Here is an 18,056-nt window from a genome sequence, read left to right as displayed (position 1 = left end):
TCTTCGAGCTCAGTCAAGGCGCGTAAATGTCGCTCAGATCGAGGAGACGAACCAGAACCCCAATAGGAAAAATCGAAAAATCACATCGGATACCAAATCTGAAAAGACATTAGTGCTTTCGACGAAAACCAAATGCTGAAAAACAGAAATCCGCGAACCGCATCGAACGCCAAAAAAACCCCGAAAGTTTTGTGGTACAGAAACTGATCTAAAAAATCGCCAAAACCGCAAAACTGAAAATCCCAATGTCCCCCTCCTTTGATCTCCGTTTAAAAAACGTTGTTCATGTGTAATTTTCAAAACATAGTGAGTATTATGGTGCCTTTTAGTGGTTTTTAAGTCTAACAACAAAATAAATTCAACAAAACATATGGTGTGCTTACGGTTATTATGACTCACTCACAAACTAAGCCATAATTTCCCTGTAACTCTAGATTCTTCACCAATTGTTTGTAACAATTTTAAAGTATGCTACTCACAAGTCACAAATAGATGGATTCAGTTATTTACCTTAATTACCCCATGGTTAGTCTCTGTTTTCTTGTAAGCCACAATATTGAATCATTTAAGAAAGCCGCATTCACTCAAATACCGTTATTTGCATACGTTGAAATAAACTCCATGAAAACGTAGATTTGCATGCATTACTATTAGTAATTACGCGGTGGAAGAGACACGTTTAACATCCCACGGATGAAAAATGTTCTGAAACTTCTAAAATTTTCAGGAATTCATCTTTCTTTAAAAATAAGAATTGTTTATTCGACTTCTCTTCTTTACTTACAGCAAAACTAGATGCTATCTCATCTCTTTTTTGTTCAATATGTTCACTGCCTGTCTAAACATGACGTTATTGCCATTGTTGGGCTATTTAAGAACTAGCGATCTCAAAGCTATCAAAGAAAATTCAAATGAAACACGTAAGATTAATTCATAGTATTTTGCAAAGAAATTTTGAATAAGTACTGGACTAAGCTGATGAATAAAGAGGGTAAGTTTCTAATGAAACTGTGGTGCTGCTTCGGTGGGGGTAATAAGGTAACTGGTAATATCAACCAAGTTAACTTGTAAATTGGACACCGTAAAGAGTTAAAAAGCTGACGTTTTGAGCGTTAGCCCTTCGTCAGAGCAAATGGAGGAATTGTGGATTGTGTGTGGGTTTTATGCAGAAAATGGAGCTACGCTATTGGTGGGAACATGGTGACGAGAAAAACACTAATAAATTAGTAGAATGAACAGAATCAGACGTAGAGTTCAGGTTTGCGGCCGTTGTATTGGCTGAAAAATTGGTGTTCGACCGAAATATACAAAAAGATTGGCATAGCTGGGTCCCATTTTGGTACCCATGGCTACGCCATTGGTTTGTTTGAAAAAGTTGTCCTCGAAGGTAAAACAGTTGAGTGTGAGCGAAACAGGAAGACGACTTGGTGACCGATTCCAAGAACACCTTCGCGACGCAGAAAGGAATGATAAGGACGCATTAAAACCAGTCGCTAGACACTTAAATCAACCTAATCATTCTAAGCAGCACCTGGCAATCTGCGGTCTTTCCTTACATTTAGGTAACTCGGAAAGCCGCAAAACTCTCGAACAAATGTTTATCTTTCAAATCGACACTCTTAACCCCATAGGTATCAACAAACGCTTTTCATTCTACTAATTTTATTCCTGTTTTTCTCGTCATCATGTTCCCACCCATAGCGTAGCTTCACTTTCTGCATAAAACCCACACACAACCCACAAACTTATATTTGCTCTGACGAAGGGCTAACGCTCGAAACGTCAGCCTTTTAACTCTTTCCGGTGGCCAACTTACAATTTCAACGTAGTTGATATTACCAAATTAAGCTGATGAATACTTTTCAAGTTGAAATGAATATCCATTCATTTAGTTATAGATATCAGTGAAGGGTGCATTTCGAAGGAGTGAAAGGAGTGCACATGCACACAGAAAGCTACAGCTTGATAGGTGGCGTTTCAAACTTTTTCACAGGTCTCGCTATGCCAACACATTTAACAAATCAGATCCCACAGACCACCCAAACCTAACATGAGAAGTTCTTTTATATATTTTCATGTCCTGCTACTTTGTCGTAGGTAAACTTCCAGTGCAACTTAAGCTCTTTTTTAATTATTCAGGCTTAAAATTAAGGTGAATTTGCCAATACAGTTCCTTTAGATAAAGTTTCGTGCAACAGTTTGACAATATGTTATCACTCAGTTCGTTACTAAAACTTCTCAGATTGAGCTTGGGCTGTCTGTGGTGTCAGACTTGCCAAATACGTCAACACGATGAGTTCTGTCTTGAAGAAAGAGACAACCATCATTCATGTCTGTTAAACTGAATTCAAAAATCTTTATTCATGGATGGTGAGCTGTTTATGTACTCGGGTGAATCATACACAAGAGCCATATTACAGCTCTTTATAATAAACTAGCAAACATAGTTCATGCATAGTAATAATACAAGGCATCACTGGATCAAACAGAATTCGTGCCCTGATTCGACCAGTGTGATCAAAATGTAGGGTCGACTTCTGTCGCTTGGCTGTGGGAGATCTGTGTACGAAATTAATTCTCACCTTCCCGCCGTCCCTCCCCAACCCCCCTTCCCCCCGTCCCCCCCCCCCCCTTCCCCACTACAGAAGTCCGATATTTTACGATAGGAGAGTTTAAGCTCCTGAAATGATTAGTAACCTTATATCATCTGAGTTGAGGTCAAATAACTTATTATCATCAGAAATACTTTGAGCGAACAGAACGCCCTTAAAATGTTAATCCTAATTTGAAGGTTTAACTGAATACTTTTCGAATGTCATTTATTGCGGAGTAAGTGGACGCCACGCCCCCAAATATTCCTACAGCAATGAGTTCATACAAGAAAACCTTGATATGAAGAGGAATATTACGTTCAATTCTCATATAAAACAAACAGGGAAATACAAAGGTCAATGCAGTTACTGTGGATCCTCCAATGAGAGACAGAATGGGACCAAAGTTTGGGATGAGCTCGCCTATGCCAAGAATAAAACACATGATGGCGGTGCGAAGAAGGCACCGTTCGACACTAAATCCTGTAGGAAAAGAAGACCGAAAAATGACATAAATTAGCGTAGGTGTCTAAACTGAAATGGCTGTATAGGTGGGGGTTCAATGAACGGAGACACCAAACAGTTTTACGTGTAGGAAGCAAGAAAAAAAAAAACAAAAAAAAACCACTTATTTTGCACTTAGATAAGCACAGCTGTGGACCCCAAAGTTTTTTCGATCATATTCCTTGTACAATATTAAATTCTAAGTTATTTTACGAAATAGTTAGAGGTAATCGCAACCCTTGCTTCCTACTGAATCAATGAGATTAAAACTGGGTGTTTTCACACCAACCTTGAGGTATGTTAAAAAACTCTTCAAAAGACTGTGATACTGGGTTTATCACAACCACAAAGCTGAACAGCAGGTGAAGTGTGATCAGAACAAGCACAATGTCTAACAAAACAGTAGCGGTGTTATGTCCTTCGTGTTCCACACTTTCGAGAATGTTCGATTTGATGTCCTTGCCGTAAGCCATAAAACCGAGGATTGACACTAGCAGATACATGCTTACAACACCAACATAGGCCCAGAAAACAGAAATTGGGAACTTGGAGCATTTTTTCATGTCTGTTTGAATCGTTGGAAAGGTCGAAGCACCACCAAAAGAAAATAATATAGTTCCAAAAGTTAAAGGAAAGAAAAAAATAATCAAAAGAACACAGCATTGAGGAATGGGCATAAAGGTTCACTCAAAATTAAAGCTATCATTCTCATATTTCCTGCGAAATATGAGCCACGCAGTTAATTGTTAGCTGTTACCTATTATTAAAACGTTAACGTTTCGCGGCACATTTTTGTAAAGAAAGTGAATAACAGGGGTTGATAATCAAATCGTGGCCCTTTTATTTTCAATTAGAGGAAGGGGGAATTGTGAATTTATTAAACCAGCTAATTGGTGAGGGATTTTTTTCACAATAGTTAACCTGGTTAGTCGACTCGGCTTCACCGAAACTATTAGCAACTATTCAACAAGCAGATTCCATGTTGCCGTGCGTTTGTTCAGTAAGAGAGAACGGATGACGTCATAACGAGGTAACAAATAACAAAATGGCAAACGAGGCGCAGCCCAGTGTGTCACTGATGTTCCTGTAACAGGGCTGAATAATGAACGCCAGATAATACCTAAACATCTCACTGCCCCAAAATGGATGTTCGTTCGAGATATAAAAATACTACTTTCAGCGTCTTATCGAAGACACCGAGGTTATTAGTAACTAATGTTGCTGATGATATTGACGTGAAACAATGTTTCTCTCTGTTTCATGAGTGACATTTTGAAAAAAGGATTGAAGTCAAATCACTGTTTATTCAACTACTTTTAATGATAATAGTCCAAGAGGACTTGGTTTTATTTTACATTCTCAAAGCCAGTTAGCGAAAGTACTTTAACTTATGTTTCAGGAGAAGTTATATGTGAACGGTCTGAATCGCCGCTACAACTCAGAGCGAAGTTGTTTCTGTACGAGTAAATGACGTCAGTTCAGGTGAGAATAACGGCGAGGGATAAAATGGGGCGAAGCAATAGCTATAGAGTCATTACAATTGGGAGTACAGCTTTTTTTCCTTCGGGATTTGTGGTGCGGAATGTAGCCGTTTTCACCAAAATCCATTCGCTGCGATGGAAAGAGGGGTGGGGAGGTATAGGAATATTGACCACGATGATATTCGCACTCCATGGCTATTACGATCCTTTATTATCTGACCTGAGATATCTTCTACATCCCTTTTCAACCAGGAATTCTTTGAATTATCGTTAACTGCTGCAGTCAATTTTTCCCCGTTGTTTTCCTGTCCCGTCTTGATTTTCAAAGGTTTCCTAGAAGAAGAAGCATTTCTGTATGCTTTGAGAGGTATGTGGGAAGTGCTTGTTGCCATATTCGGACTTTCTACCTTTTTTATGCCACTTTTGCATCTTCTGGGTGCAAGTTAGGGAAAACAAACAAACTTTGTGCTTGGAGTAATGCTGTAAAAACAATAAGAGGGCAACAATGAGACAGCATATTCCACATTCACCTATTGGACACTCGCAGTATCCTTTCATCAGATAATTATCTTTGAATACCAGTACGGCCGGACGAGTGATCTCTTGCCCGAAACTTTTAATGATTATGGCCTTTACAAAAGTAACTTCTCCATGCTTATGAACTTCAACTGTCTTTATCTTCCTCGAGTTAAAGATTCTCTGGGCCTTGCGATATTATCCTTTGCGACCTTGTCTCTTGAATCCAGTGTATTGACTTGTGGTTGTCGCGTCTACTAGGAGAAAAAGCGATTGGTCTGTACTCCATACAAACGATGGTGGAGGTATTTCAGTTGGATCCATACTTGTTTTGAAAAACATAAATCTTTTTTACCCCTTTAAGTTTCTTTTCTAACAGATTGTTGTCACTAGCAAACGCAAGCAGCCGATCGAGAAGCTCCTTCTTCGTTCCGGCAACCTTCAGTTTCATCTCTGTCAACACAGATTTTAAATCTCCTACGCTCCATTCAGCTAAATTAGCGTCCTTCAATTTCACTGCTAAACTATCTGGCCCCTTTGAATCAACTTCCTTGGAGGTGTTCATTCTGCAAACATAGGTTTTCTTCGGATACGAAACTTGCCGCTCTTATTTACACAGAATAACTTTTAACTTTCCCGGCAATTTTGTCCGGCGTTGGCAAAATTCGCCCCAGTCTCTCACGATATGAAAGTCGGCAATGGGGCCTGTTTTAAATTATATCCCAGCATAACTTGCGGGATTATAAATATATCCCAGACATCTTTTCATTCCTTTACGTTGCAATATGGCCGACATGAGAGGGATCGCGGATGTTGCACGTTTGCTCTCCCAAGCTGCTACCAATTTGATAAGTCTAGCACCACAATCATCACAAGAGCTTCGAGAAAATAATACTACTTCTGATCGAGCTAAAGCTGAGTTGAAACGAGCGTTTTCTCCGTACCAAAAAGTTCACAACGCGCCATCACCAGTTGTAAGCAACACAACTGCACGTGGAACATTAAGTCAAGCAAAACATTTCACCGTCACAAGGGCCGCAAAAGGGAGGAAGAAAAAAACTGAAGAACTAACGGCAAAATTCTTTTGTTTGGCATACACTGCACAAGATGAAGTGCCGAGTACTGAAGACAAGAGGGAATTGCTAACAGCAGGCCTTGGAGAAAAAAAAAGGTTTTCTTCCAGAAAACTCTAGTGCAGGAGAACTCCATGAGATGGTTCAGGCAACTTTTCCAAAGTTTTACGAAGCTGGTGGTGATGAATTCTTGCACGCTGAACCAAGTTCTCGCCGTCTAAAAGCAGTAGTTCCTGGCCCAAATGGGTACACTATGGAATATTTGAAACAGTTTGTTGGCCAAGGACGGATATATATTCGTCCGATACAGTCAAACCTGGATATTGACGATGTTGTCATCCCAGCTAAGATGTCCGTTCCTGATGAGTTTTGTCAGCAATGCTACAAATTTTTCCCAATGAGTGAGCTCCGGCAGCACTTAGATTTTTGTGTACCTTTTGATGCACAACCAGATGTATCTGGTGACCAAGACAACATTCCTGGAAAAAATGTTGTTGAGGAACCTTCCAGAGAACAGATTGATCAGGGTGACAAACAAGTGATTAGTGAAGAAAGTGAGGTAAGCATTGTCATTTTGTAACATAGTTTTTAATTATCATGGTAATACCTTGTGTGTTCATAAACAGTTGGGATGGCTCTAATCCTCTTGGTTGCTTTTTGCTGATGAATTGGACTGTGGGATATCATGTAGGAGTGCAATTTATTAAGCTTATCTTCAGTTACAATTAAGTCAGTTTTCATCGCTATGTTAATTACATACGAGTCAAATCCTGCAGTGCCCATGGCCACCCTGGGAATTTAACATTTTTGAAAATTCAAATCCTCAACCACACCAGAGGTTTTTTTTGTCAAATACTCCACTATTGGGGCTCAGTTGCACTTGAGCAAACCTCGTTTCAAACAACCATGAGATGTTCGAATTCAGATTTTGTTTGTTTTTGTTTTGGTTTAGCTTTTTGTAGTGTACACTACATGTCAGCTCGCGTTTACCTCAGTTTTTTTCTACATAAATAACAGTAGACTCTAAAGTTAGCTTCATTAAAAGCCATATTTAACAATATACTGTGGCTTTTAATTCAGACACTTAAGTAACTTCCTCCCGGTTAGCTCAACGGATAGAGCTCTGGACTGTTGTGCGGGAGGTCGAGGGTTCGAGCCCCGGCCAGACCAACACTCAGGGTCTTCAAATAATTGAGAAGAATTTGCTACCTTTCTATAACATCAAGAAATGGTTAGATATTCTAGTCTTCTCGGACAGGGATGAATAAGTGGAGGTCCCGTCTCCTGCAGGGTTGGGGTAGGAGACGTTAATTTCCCATACACGAGATTACTGTGTGATGGATGTCCTCTCCTGGGGTGGGATGGGTGGGAGGGTGGACTAGCACAAATGGTTCATATGTTCCTAATTCCAGTCCTTCCCCACTGCAAAAATTAATGCAGTGAAAATGGAGTAAATTAGATTAACTTGTGTATTTTATGTGGGACTCAGCCAGTATGATTGCAGTCAAAGAACCAGAAGTAAAGACCCTTTAACGCAGCATACATTCAGACATGAACTTTACATAAACATTGGCTTTACAAGGCCAAGCGTTTAATTGTAAGAGGCCTTTCAGCAAGATGATAAAGCCTTTACAAGGTGACTTCCCCTTTAGGTAACATTAAAAGCTGCAGTAAATTAACTTACATGTACTATGTTGTAACTTTAACAACTGCTCTCAAGGACAAATATTTTGATTGTTTGTTTTAAATAAAGGAGCAAGGGAAACCTACTAGAAGCACCAAGCAGTTCTCAAAGGATTTGAAAAACAGTCTTTCCCAAACCCTGGATATTCTGAAACAATTATAGTGTATTTATATATTAAGGATAAAAACTGTTGTGAAAATCCTCAAATTGGGGAAAGATTTGAATTTCAATATTAAAATGTTCATATTTCAGGGTCTAGAGCATTTACCAGTACATGTCAATTAAAATTGGTCTTCCATGTCGCTTATTAATTTCATCAATAGTTTACTACTTGCAAAAGTTCAGCAGGCATTTATTCAATGAAGTTATTTGAATAAATGAAAGTAGTTCTGTCAGAAGTAAAAGTCATATGTACTTGACAAGTGCCTGAAATGAACAATCTTTTCTATTGGCAGGAGAATGACTTGGACACAAGAGATTGGACTGAGAGATGTTTTGATACTATTGGAATCCGTAATCCATTTGAACTCAGAGCTGAAGATCTTCCAGAACAGCCAAACTACTTCACGTGTGCCTTTAGAAGAGACAAACTTGACAAGTATGTTAACTTTTCTTTGTTAACCACCAGGACTTCAGTCATTGAGAGGGTACAGTATAATTATGAACATTAGAATAATACTTGTGCCATTGTAATTAAAGAGCATGTCAATTGAATGGTTAAATTATACTGTAAGTAGTCATGTGTAACTGTAAAAGGATTTGTTTACTCTATATGTTAAGTACTTTAGGTAGAAATAAATAGAAATTGGATTAATTGCAAGTTTAAATTTACTGACTTTGAAATTTGAAATTGTTGGAAATATTTGCTTATCATACCAGAAATTGTATAGCTTAAAATTAATGTACAAACAACATTTGCTACAGACAAAAGCATATTAAATTTCTTTAGTACTTGTCATTTAACTAGAGGTGTATGTTTGGAACTTAGTAACTGGTGTTTTAATGATTATCTTTTCTTTGATCTTTTTTGATAATGATATTCATTTTTTATAAATTATTGAAAATGATAATAATTTCTTTTTATTAGGTTTCTTCTTCCAGAAAACCGGGATGACTTCTTCACAGGTGCTCAACGAAGCAGAATTGTAAGTGATTGCTGTAAAACAGGATGTTTACTTTCAATTTGATTTTTTCATGATTTCAACTTTACAAGTTTGATAGTTTTACAGTCATTTAGTATGTCATGTAGTACCTCCTAAGCAGGTCATTAAGTCACTGAACCATGACTAATTAAATTTTTTGGATATAGAATCTAGGATGACTTTGGAAAATAGAATTCCCTTCCTTTCCAATTGTGAAAGGTCATCCATGAGTAAAACAAAATATGATCTCAGTAGCAAGAAATTTTATTCCTCTAGCTGTGACTGAAAAAAAAAATCACCATTTGCAAAGTGTTATTTGTGAAATATTTGCAGGCTTCATGGTAGACACATCTTTTATTTGATGTTCAATTTCATACTGTATACAGGTTCATAGAATTCTGACAAGAACACAATATGGCGAGAAGAGGAATCAGATTGGTACTAAACTGCCTTTGAATACTTCATTTTAAGAACTAGTTTTGAGAATTAAGGTCCCCTTTACGTTCCAGTAGGTAGAGACATTTATTTTTCATCAGTCATTGAATGATAAGCATTATGCTTTCTTAAACAGGTATTTTAAAGGTATAAATATGCCATTTTTTTCTAGCCACGAAAAACCCTTCTTTAAAGTATTGTCTCATGCATTGCACTGTTGATATCTCTTTTAACTGATCTAGCATCATATTATGTAAGACTGCTGTTTATATTTTGATCAGAGACTGATAGGTGTACTGACATAGATGATAATGTCAACCAGTGTGCATATAGTCTTTTCATCTAGTTTGTATCTTTTTGTTATTGATAATATTAGGCATTGGACGCTTAATTGGCAATGGATCTTACTCTGCAGCTTATCCCTTGCACGAGGTAAGAATGATTTACCTGTTTTGAGTTTTTGTCCCTTTTTCTTTTGTCTTCAGTTTAGCAAATCCTTACTGCACATGAAGCTAAGAAAGTGTTCAAGAAAATTAATTTGCACTTTTACATGTAGCAAGATTTTGATGGAGCATTGCAATTCAAGATGTTTTCTGAAGGGTCTAAAATTGAGCAGTCCTTGAATGATGCCTGTGGAAGAGCAGATTAATTACCAGATGTGAGACTTTGTGAAAATAGAATGAACTAAATACATGAAATGCTGAGAGAAAAAGGGCTCTTTTATGTTTGTACACCATTATAAAGTTTTAGGCCCAAGAAGGCTCATACAGTTATATCATTCAAGACCTAAAATATTAAAAATTAAAAACTTTGTCTCCTGTCAGGAATTAAATGGACGTAAAAAACCCAAACAAAGCTATATAAGTCATGATTCATTTACTGTAAGTGCACTTCTTCTGGTTAAATGATCCCATGCAAGGCACTGGCCAGAGGAATATAAGCAACAAAAATGAACTGGATCAGTTTTATCAAAATGATTTGAAGTCAAAATATGATATTTTCTATGAATCAACAATTATGGCTGATGGCTAAAAGAAGGTTCAGCCATTTGTGGGAAGAGTTAGTAATATATTTTCTTGTTTTACTTATCCAATGGTGCAGTGTAAGCCATTCTCATCAGTTAGTTTACGAGTGAAATTATAGAATAAGATAATTTTTATAAGGAAGATTAACTTCTAAAGACGTGTTGTCAATATCGTCCATTGTACTTAGTAAACTTAGAGGGACAATGGATGCTGTGGTCCATGGAACATGAAGCTTGTTGTATCTACATGTACCATAAAATGAAATAAAGAATGTACATGTAGATGGTCTTGTTGTGGTGGCAACAAAGCATTACACTTCAAGGCTTATTTTCTGGGTACAACTTTTGCTCATGACCATCAAATGTAATCAAACTTGGACACTGCTTCCACATGTTCACTGACAGTGTGTATGTGTTGTAGCATTTTGAAACATGTTTAATGTACATTAAACTGTTGATTTTGCACCTAATAATTATTCTGAGTTAGAATTAAATACATTTTTTATGACTGGAGAGAGGTAATTTGGCGTAATTATGAGGACACTATAATTTATGAGTATCTTATCATGGAATTTGACACGTAGAGTGTTTGCAAAAGTTTACTACAATCATGGGACAACTTGCAATAATTATCATCTGTCTTGTATTTTACAATGGTTGATGTAGGGCACCTATGAAATAGATCAATCAAATGATCCTCCAAGACCTGAAAATGCTAGACAGGTAATTTTTTTTTTTTTATTATTTTTAGATAATATGACTTTGCAAGGTTTATAAGTTTGGTGTATGTAGTTCCCTGACTGTTAAGTTTACAGTGTTCATACAACTTGGGACAAGATAAGCTCCCAGACAAAATCTATACATTAAGTCTTATTTCCCTCTCTCAAACTGACACCTCATCAGTTTTATAAAGAAATCCACCCCCACCCTCCACCAGAAAGTAAATTTTTCCTCTCATCACATTTCTGCTCAAAGATATTTTAATATTTTAAAAGGGAAATTCCTTTATATGATGAATATATGAAGTTCATATATTTTGAACTGCGGTTAGAGATACGTATGAGGCACGATCCTCGCAGTAGAGAGTGCTATTTATGCAATAGCGAAAATCAGACCTGAAAAAAATCAGGCCTGATTTTTTCAGGTCTGATTTTCACTATTGCATAAATAGCGCTCTCTACTGCAAGGATCGAGCATCATACATCCTTTTCTCTCCTCCAAATAATAATAATAATTGTTAACCCATTCACTTTTTCTGATGTGTGTCCAAATATAAACTGCATCAAAATTGGCTCATTCCAACTTTGAAAGTTTTGCTCAAAATCCTCTCTTTTGTTTTACATTTTCTACCCTAGTTTCACTATTATGTACTGTTGGTTACCAATATTAAATTTTGTTTTTGGGTTGTTGCTGTTTCAGTTGTTGTTTGACACCTGGGTCAAAGCAAATCGCTGGTACAAAATGCAGCCGTTGGATCACATCAGGTAAAGTCCCTGACACAGTACTGTTTAATTCAAGGTTTATTTATCTTTTAACTTCAATTAAAATAAGTGTTGATTCATTGTTGTAGCTACTTCTCTTTGTAGAAGAGAAATAGCCACTATATGTCATTCATTAATTTGTCACAGAGATTACTTTGGAGAAAAAATTGGAATCTACTTTGCATGGTTGGGTGAGTAAATGACTTCAAAATTAATTTGATGTGCATTCGAATTGAGTTAACCATTTCACCCTCAAGACTGTCTGTCACACAATTCTTATCATGTTAGTTCAGAGAATTTGGTATTCGATTAACTAATAATCCCCTCATTGATCATTTCTTTATTCCCATATTCGTCACTTCTCTTAATACTACATAGATATTGTAAGGAGAAATTTTGTCTTGGTCACTCATTGGAGTTAAAGGGTTTCTGTTATTGTAAAGTTTCAGCAGCTTAATCAGGGCTGCACATGATCTCTTCTGGCTGTTTGGCAGGTTTTTACACATCGATGTTGCTCCCAGCAGCCATCATGGGCCTCATTTGCGTGATTTATGGGCTTGTCAGGCTGGAGTCGTATATCCCTGTGTAAGTGATGAGTTTGCAAGGTCTATATGTGAATTATATCGTACAGTATGTAAACGCCTGCATGAAATTCATATCAGCCAAGAAATGGGCTGGTAGGATTGAAAATCTTGAAGTATTTTGTACATGTAGAACCCGGCACAAGATAGAACGAAGCAAAAATATACCTGGTGGTACATTTACAGTTATGCATGAAAGTAGTATTGGTGAAAGTACTTTCACCAATGCACATTCAGTATTTTCTATACCGCCAGTGGGAAGCGTTAACAGTGTTGCAATCATTGGTTTTATCCTGATGAACATGAGTCAAAAAATGAGCTTTTTTATTTTCTTGTCAACGTGGCTTTCAGACAAGAAACGCCAATTGCTTGTACGACTATCTTTTGGTTTTAGAAAAGACATCTGTGAAAAAGCTAACAACTTTCCCATGTGTCCTCGCTGTGACAAAGGCTGTCCATTCTGGAATCTGTCAGACACGTGCATTTACTCAAAGGTACTTGAAGTTGAAATCGTCTTCTTTTCCTCACTTCTAAGGGTCTTAACTAAACCTTTGGCGACTTAAATCACAAAATAGTTTCCAGAAATGAAAAAAAAAAAAAAAAAAAAAAGAAGAAAAATATAATAGAAAAGGAATTCTGCCTCACTTCAGGAAAAAGTCATCACGAAAACGTTAAATTTTACTTCGCGAGCAACCAAAGCAGTTCGGCGAATTGACAACTTTAGATGCGAATTTAAGCGCCACAATCACTTTCTGCTGGCCAATTGAAGACAATTCATGACGCTGGGAAACAAATAACTCATCTTTCTCATTTGTTTTTAAGAAGTTGTTTATCTGGGTTTATCATCTTCGTGTACTCATGTTTTCTTTGATTCTCTTCAGGTGGCTTACGTTTTTGACAATGAGTTTACTGTGGTTTTTGCCATTTTTATGTCAATTTGGGGTGAGACCTTTGTTATTCTTTAAGAATGATTGCATATGGAACAAACTGTAGTAGACCCCGTGGCTCTCTTGTTGACAACCGCATAAATTATACATGGCTAGCGCGTTGGACTTTAGGTCCAAATGTTAGCGCTGGTGAGTTTATTATATTGGATGGTTGGGCGAGAAAGTTTGCTCTCATAATCACGGCCTCTCTCTACTCTGAGGTAAATACATAGGGGCAACACCGAACTGTCAGAAATTTGACTGACTTTTTGGGCAGCCTGTGATTGACCGTCCCGTCCAAGAGTGGAAAAACTTACTGATGGATTGATTGCAGGACTTTGATGGTTAGGATCATTTCGTCTTTGAATTTGTTAGAAAAGAAAGTTTGACTTTCTTTCAGGGCCAAAAGTGTAATAAAATACTTTAAATTACTGACGAATATATATGCATTTGTTTCTCAGCCACCATGTTTCTTGAGTTCTGGAAGAGGCGGCAGGCAGAGATTGCTTACGAATGGGATCTATTAGGCTATGAGGACGAAGAGGTGCGATTTTATTAGTTAATCAATGTATACTTTAATGTCAATTATTTGTGACAAGGCGAAAATTTGGCTTGGCTAGGTAAGCTTGCGCCGTACACGACTTATCTCCACCTAGCCAAAAAGAAACAAAACAACGACCTTTATTACCTCTCCAAGCCAATTTGTTTTCGTTTTGGGAATGGTGCTTTAAAGGTGTAAAAGTTATTGTTGATCTTGCTGCATGTTATAAGAAATCATAAACTCCATGGATCTCTGAAATGTGTCCGTTTGAGCTAAAGGTACAGTGTAATACTTAAAAAGACTGTTGCAATAACTTTAGCTTCGGTCCTTCTCAGTGTGAATTTCAATTGACCATCTTTCCATGTATCTGCCTGCTTCACTTCATTATTCTATTTTAGGAACAACCTCGTCCCGAGTACGAAGCACTGGCTATGGAGACCCGTTTGAACCCCATCACCAAAGTGGAAGAGCCCTTCATATCGCTTGGGAAGAAAGTGCCCAGATTTGTTTGTAGCTTCAGTTTTATCATCTTCATGGTAAGATTTGGCTAATAGTTAATAAGGCTTATTGTTATATGGCTGTTTCTCACAAGGACTGGGAACTACCGAATTCGCGAATTTGATTGGCTGAAATCAATATTGAAAGCGGTCTAGATTTTCCCATCTAGATATCGGATATTTCCAATCTAGACCGGTATCTAGACCGGTTTAGAAAAAAAGGTACAAAGAATAAAGAAAATTGGCATATAAGACTCAGCCATATAATAAACATCATATTAACCGAGCTAGGTTAGTCTGTATGGGAGAATCTTGACCTCGGTCGCTGGTACAGACCTCACTGCGTTCGATCTGTACTGGCGACCTCGGTCAAGATTCTCCCATACAAACCTCCCACTCGGTTATGAAGAACTAAGTCTTATTTAGGCGAGTTTAAAATCGAGTCAATGCAGCAGTTTCACCAATATGGTCAGGGGAGCCCAAGGGGGACTCACAGGGGCATGGACGAGCATTGCAGCATTACTACTTTGTTTCTCTGTTTCCTTCTCTCCCCCATCCCCCTCCTCCTTTCTCTCTCTCTCTCTCTCTCCCTCTTTTGGGTTGTGTCCATCCCATACACCGGTTTGATGGTGTTGTGTTGACAGGCGCCTGGAGGTTAGCTGTAGCTTAGTTGCTGGCGAGATTGCTGCCCTTCTCTGTGCTACCTGGACTGCATCCACCCGCCGATATTATTAAGCATTGCTACTCGGACGAAACGAAACGCTCATATTGTTACAACGATTTGAGCTTTTCGAATCTAGATTCACCTGAATTCTGTAGCCCAGATATTTAACAAGGTAGTTATAACCAACCGACAAACTGACTCTTGGTCACCGGTATGACTCGTAGTGTTTTAGTTAAATGTATTTTTATCAATAATATTATGGTCTTTGTACCGCAGTTGGCGCTAGTCGTCATTGCCGTATTTGCCGTTGTAGTATACCGTGTGGCAGTATATGCAGTGTTATCCGCCAACAGCGGCTACAACATGGGAGCTGTCAAGATGGCTACGTCTGGCACTGCAGCTCTCCTCAATCTCATTACTATCATGCTTCTTAACAAGGTATCCACATATTAAACTTATCTTTGTCTACGGAGAGATTTAGAACCACCGCTATACGGTTATAGTAAAAAGCTCGTGGGAAACCCCTTTCTGGCTGCCCTCTGGCCTTTTTTGTAAGGTCATAAAGGAAAAATGACTTTTAATTATTTATTTATTTATTTATTATGTAATGGCGACATATTCTTAATTATTTTTGTTGCATCCTGATCACCAAAACAAGAAGAAAAAGTGAGGTATAAGAAAAAAATCAGAGGTATATTGTAATTGCTTGGGAGGTCTCCGTCATCCCCATCATTGCAAACCTAATGGTACTTCTTAATCACAGAAATCGAAATATTTTTTGTAAGGCAGCGCTAAATACCTTACAAAGTAAGACCTTTAGAAGGAAGTAATTGTTGTTGTAGTGTCTTTAGGAACAGGTAAAAAGTTGAGAGGTGATAGAAGGAGGGGCTCCTCATGTAGATGTTCATATACCACTGTTTACGCACAGATAGTTCCTAGTTGAACGTGCAGATAAGTTAACAGTTGAAATTCAGCGGATAGTTAACAACTATTCACCAAAGTGGAGGTGGTTAGTGGTGGATATTTACCGAGCCGCGAAGCGGCGAGGTAAATATCCACTGCTAACCACCGACACTGAGGTGAATAGTTGTTTTAGTATATACTAAAACAGTGATATAATATACACCACCAAAAATTGATTTGAGTGATTTCTTCGCTTGTCATGGATACAAACCGAGACGCCATTTTTTCCCGAGTTGCTCGGAGATAAATAGCAAAGGATATTCGGAGTTTGACTCGCCAATCAGAGCGCGCCTTCAACGCTATCCACTGTTATAGTATATACTAATTTTAATTACACCCTGGAGTAACAATTGATCATTTCGATTGATCCTCTGATGACTTTCTTTTTGTTAATTATGTTATTTTATCTCCAGGTTTACGAAAAACTTGCAGAGGTTTTGACGCGATGGGGTACGTGTGTAGAAAATGAATTGAGCTTTATTCATGCGTTAAGGATAAGGCCAATTATATTTGTAAGATCAATGCTTAGTTCTTTGTTAGAGTTTTTGTCATTATTTTTAAACTGCTGTTTTTCATGTTAATATTCTTATATATTCTAATATTGCTGGTCACCGATTAATACTAGTCCATCAACCTTTGTTGACTGACTGACCGGTTTTTTTTTTTTTACCAGGATAAATGAAGTTATTATTATTATTATTATTATTATTAGTATTATTATTAGTATTATTATTATTAAGCTATTAACTGTCGTACTAATTTTTTTTCTCTTTACACTCAATTTTGAATCATGAGTGCATCCGATCTTTCAACTGACCTTAACCGCACAACTGTACTCATGCACGTTTTGGTCATAATGCATTGCATAAGAATTTTGAATTGAAAATTTTTGTACGAATCCTTCCTTTCTTCGTAAGTGCAATGACATGCGGTATTGGAAGCTTACAAAGCACGAGGCAATGAGAAGATCATCTGTTGTTATTTCAGAGATGCCCCGCAAGAGTTTTAGGTGGATTGGGGCTCTTTCTTTGGATGTAATTCAAAGCAATGGATCGTAGTGTGGACGCAGCTAGTTCTTTAAGGATCTATAGGATCTATAGAATTCCTACGACTATGTATTAACTTCGATGTTGTGCCTACTTTTGCTCAAGTCGAACGAAGAAAAGCTCGAAAATGGAGAAAGTCCGCCGACAACTACCAGCGAGAGGTCTTGGTCGAAGAACTACGCTCCAAGCAATCCCATTTGCTTCATTTAAAGGGACTTGTGCACAAGGAACACGAAGCTTTGAGGGAGGAGTGCTCGACGTTACGCTACGTGGCCGCCACGCACGTTCTATCAGCTTCACGTAATGCTTTATACAAAGACTTGATGCGTACCCACTGTGATAAGATCGGTCGTCTTATCTCAAAGAAGTTTGATGTTGATGAACATATTAAGAATATCTCTTCATATCGTTTATCATTCTTCGAGAAGCTTATCATATGCAGAGGTTTGAAATTTTCCTTGCCACATAAGGTCTCACCAATTGACGTTCAAGCCAGCTTCGAGAAATTGTATTGGAAAATTGATGATAAATTATCAGATCCTAATCTTAAAGAACTAGCTGCGTCCACACTACGATCCATTGCTTTGAATTACATCCAAAGAAAGAGCCCCAATCCACCTAAAACTCTTGTAAAGGCGCTCAATCTTCTAAAAGAACGAGATGACATCGTTATCACAAGGCCTGACAAGGGCTCTGGTACCGTAGTAATGGATAAAGAGGAATATCTGCGCCTTTTACGTCAAGCATCTATAGCTGATACATCAAAATTTACATAGATTGATCCAAACCGCCCGAAAACTCGAGGCCGTCCACCTAAGCACTTTCACCCTCTTCTGCAGAAAGAAAAAGAGTTGAAAGCAGTTTTACATCAAGTTCTTCCCGAAAAACTGGCTGAATCGTTGTCTCC

General features: G+C 37.8%; 4 protein-coding genes across 4 annotated transcripts in view; 2 read left to right on the top strand and 2 right to left on the bottom strand.

The window, feature by feature from the left end:
- Positions 1-18,056, bottom strand: part of LOC148741321 (uncharacterized) — a 220,957-nt gene that overhangs the window by 176,252 nt on the left and 26,649 nt on the right. The gene's annotated exons all lie outside the window — the stretch shown is intronic.
- Positions 2,626-3,682, bottom strand: LOC148741324 (uncharacterized). Its single transcript, XM_088738960.1, has 2 exons — positions 3,385-3,682; positions 2,626-3,074 (listed from the first exon to the last, which is right to left on the bottom strand). Exons 1-2 carry the CDS (start codon positions 3,656-3,658, stop codon positions 2,794-2,796), a joined length of 555 nt encoding a protein of 184 aa, XP_088595086.1. The 5' UTR covers positions 3,659-3,682; the 3' UTR covers positions 2,626-2,793.
- LOC148741322 (anoctamin-4-like) overlaps positions 5,856-18,056 on the top strand; it is an 18,736-nt gene continuing 6,535 nt past the window's right edge. Inside the window, exons 1-17 of the mRNA XM_088732590.1 lie at positions 5,856-6,724; positions 8,305-8,447; positions 8,937-8,994; positions 9,378-9,429; positions 9,803-9,858; positions 11,117-11,173; positions 11,870-11,934; positions 12,079-12,122; positions 12,426-12,516; positions 12,907-13,006; positions 13,394-13,454; positions 13,900-13,982; positions 14,378-14,515; positions 15,417-15,578; positions 16,517-16,553; positions 17,255-17,853; positions 17,989-18,056. The exon at positions 17,989-18,056 is cut by the window's right edge and continues 114 nt beyond it. Coding sequence (XP_088588716.1) covers positions 6,305-6,724; positions 8,305-8,447; positions 8,937-8,994; positions 9,378-9,429; positions 9,803-9,858; positions 11,117-11,173; positions 11,870-11,934; positions 12,079-12,122; positions 12,426-12,516; positions 12,907-13,006; positions 13,394-13,454; positions 13,900-13,982; positions 14,378-14,515; positions 15,417-15,578; positions 16,517-16,553; positions 17,255-17,853; positions 17,989-18,056 — 2,234 coding nt within the window. The 5' untranslated portion in view covers positions 5,856-6,304. The remainder of the gene's footprint in view (positions 6,725-8,304; positions 8,448-8,936; positions 8,995-9,377; positions 9,430-9,802; positions 9,859-11,116; positions 11,174-11,869; positions 11,935-12,078; positions 12,123-12,425; positions 12,517-12,906; positions 13,007-13,393; positions 13,455-13,899; positions 13,983-14,377; positions 14,516-15,416; positions 15,579-16,516; positions 16,554-17,254; positions 17,854-17,988) is intronic.
- Positions 17,976-18,056, top strand: part of LOC148741323 (uncharacterized) — a 1,654-nt gene continuing 1,573 nt past the window's right edge. Inside the window, exon 1 of the mRNA XM_088738814.1 lies at positions 17,976-18,056. This exon is cut by the window's right edge and continues 1,573 nt beyond it. The gene's annotated coding sequence lies outside the window, so the exon portion shown is untranslated.

Source organism: Stylophora pistillata, chromosome 1 (genome assembly GCF_964205215.1).
Source record: "Stylophora pistillata chromosome 1, jaStyPist1.2, whole genome shotgun sequence".
Classification (NCBI taxonomy): domain Eukaryota; kingdom Metazoa; phylum Cnidaria; class Anthozoa; order Scleractinia; family Pocilloporidae; genus Stylophora; species Stylophora pistillata.
This window is presented reverse-complemented; position numbering and strand designations above follow the sequence as displayed.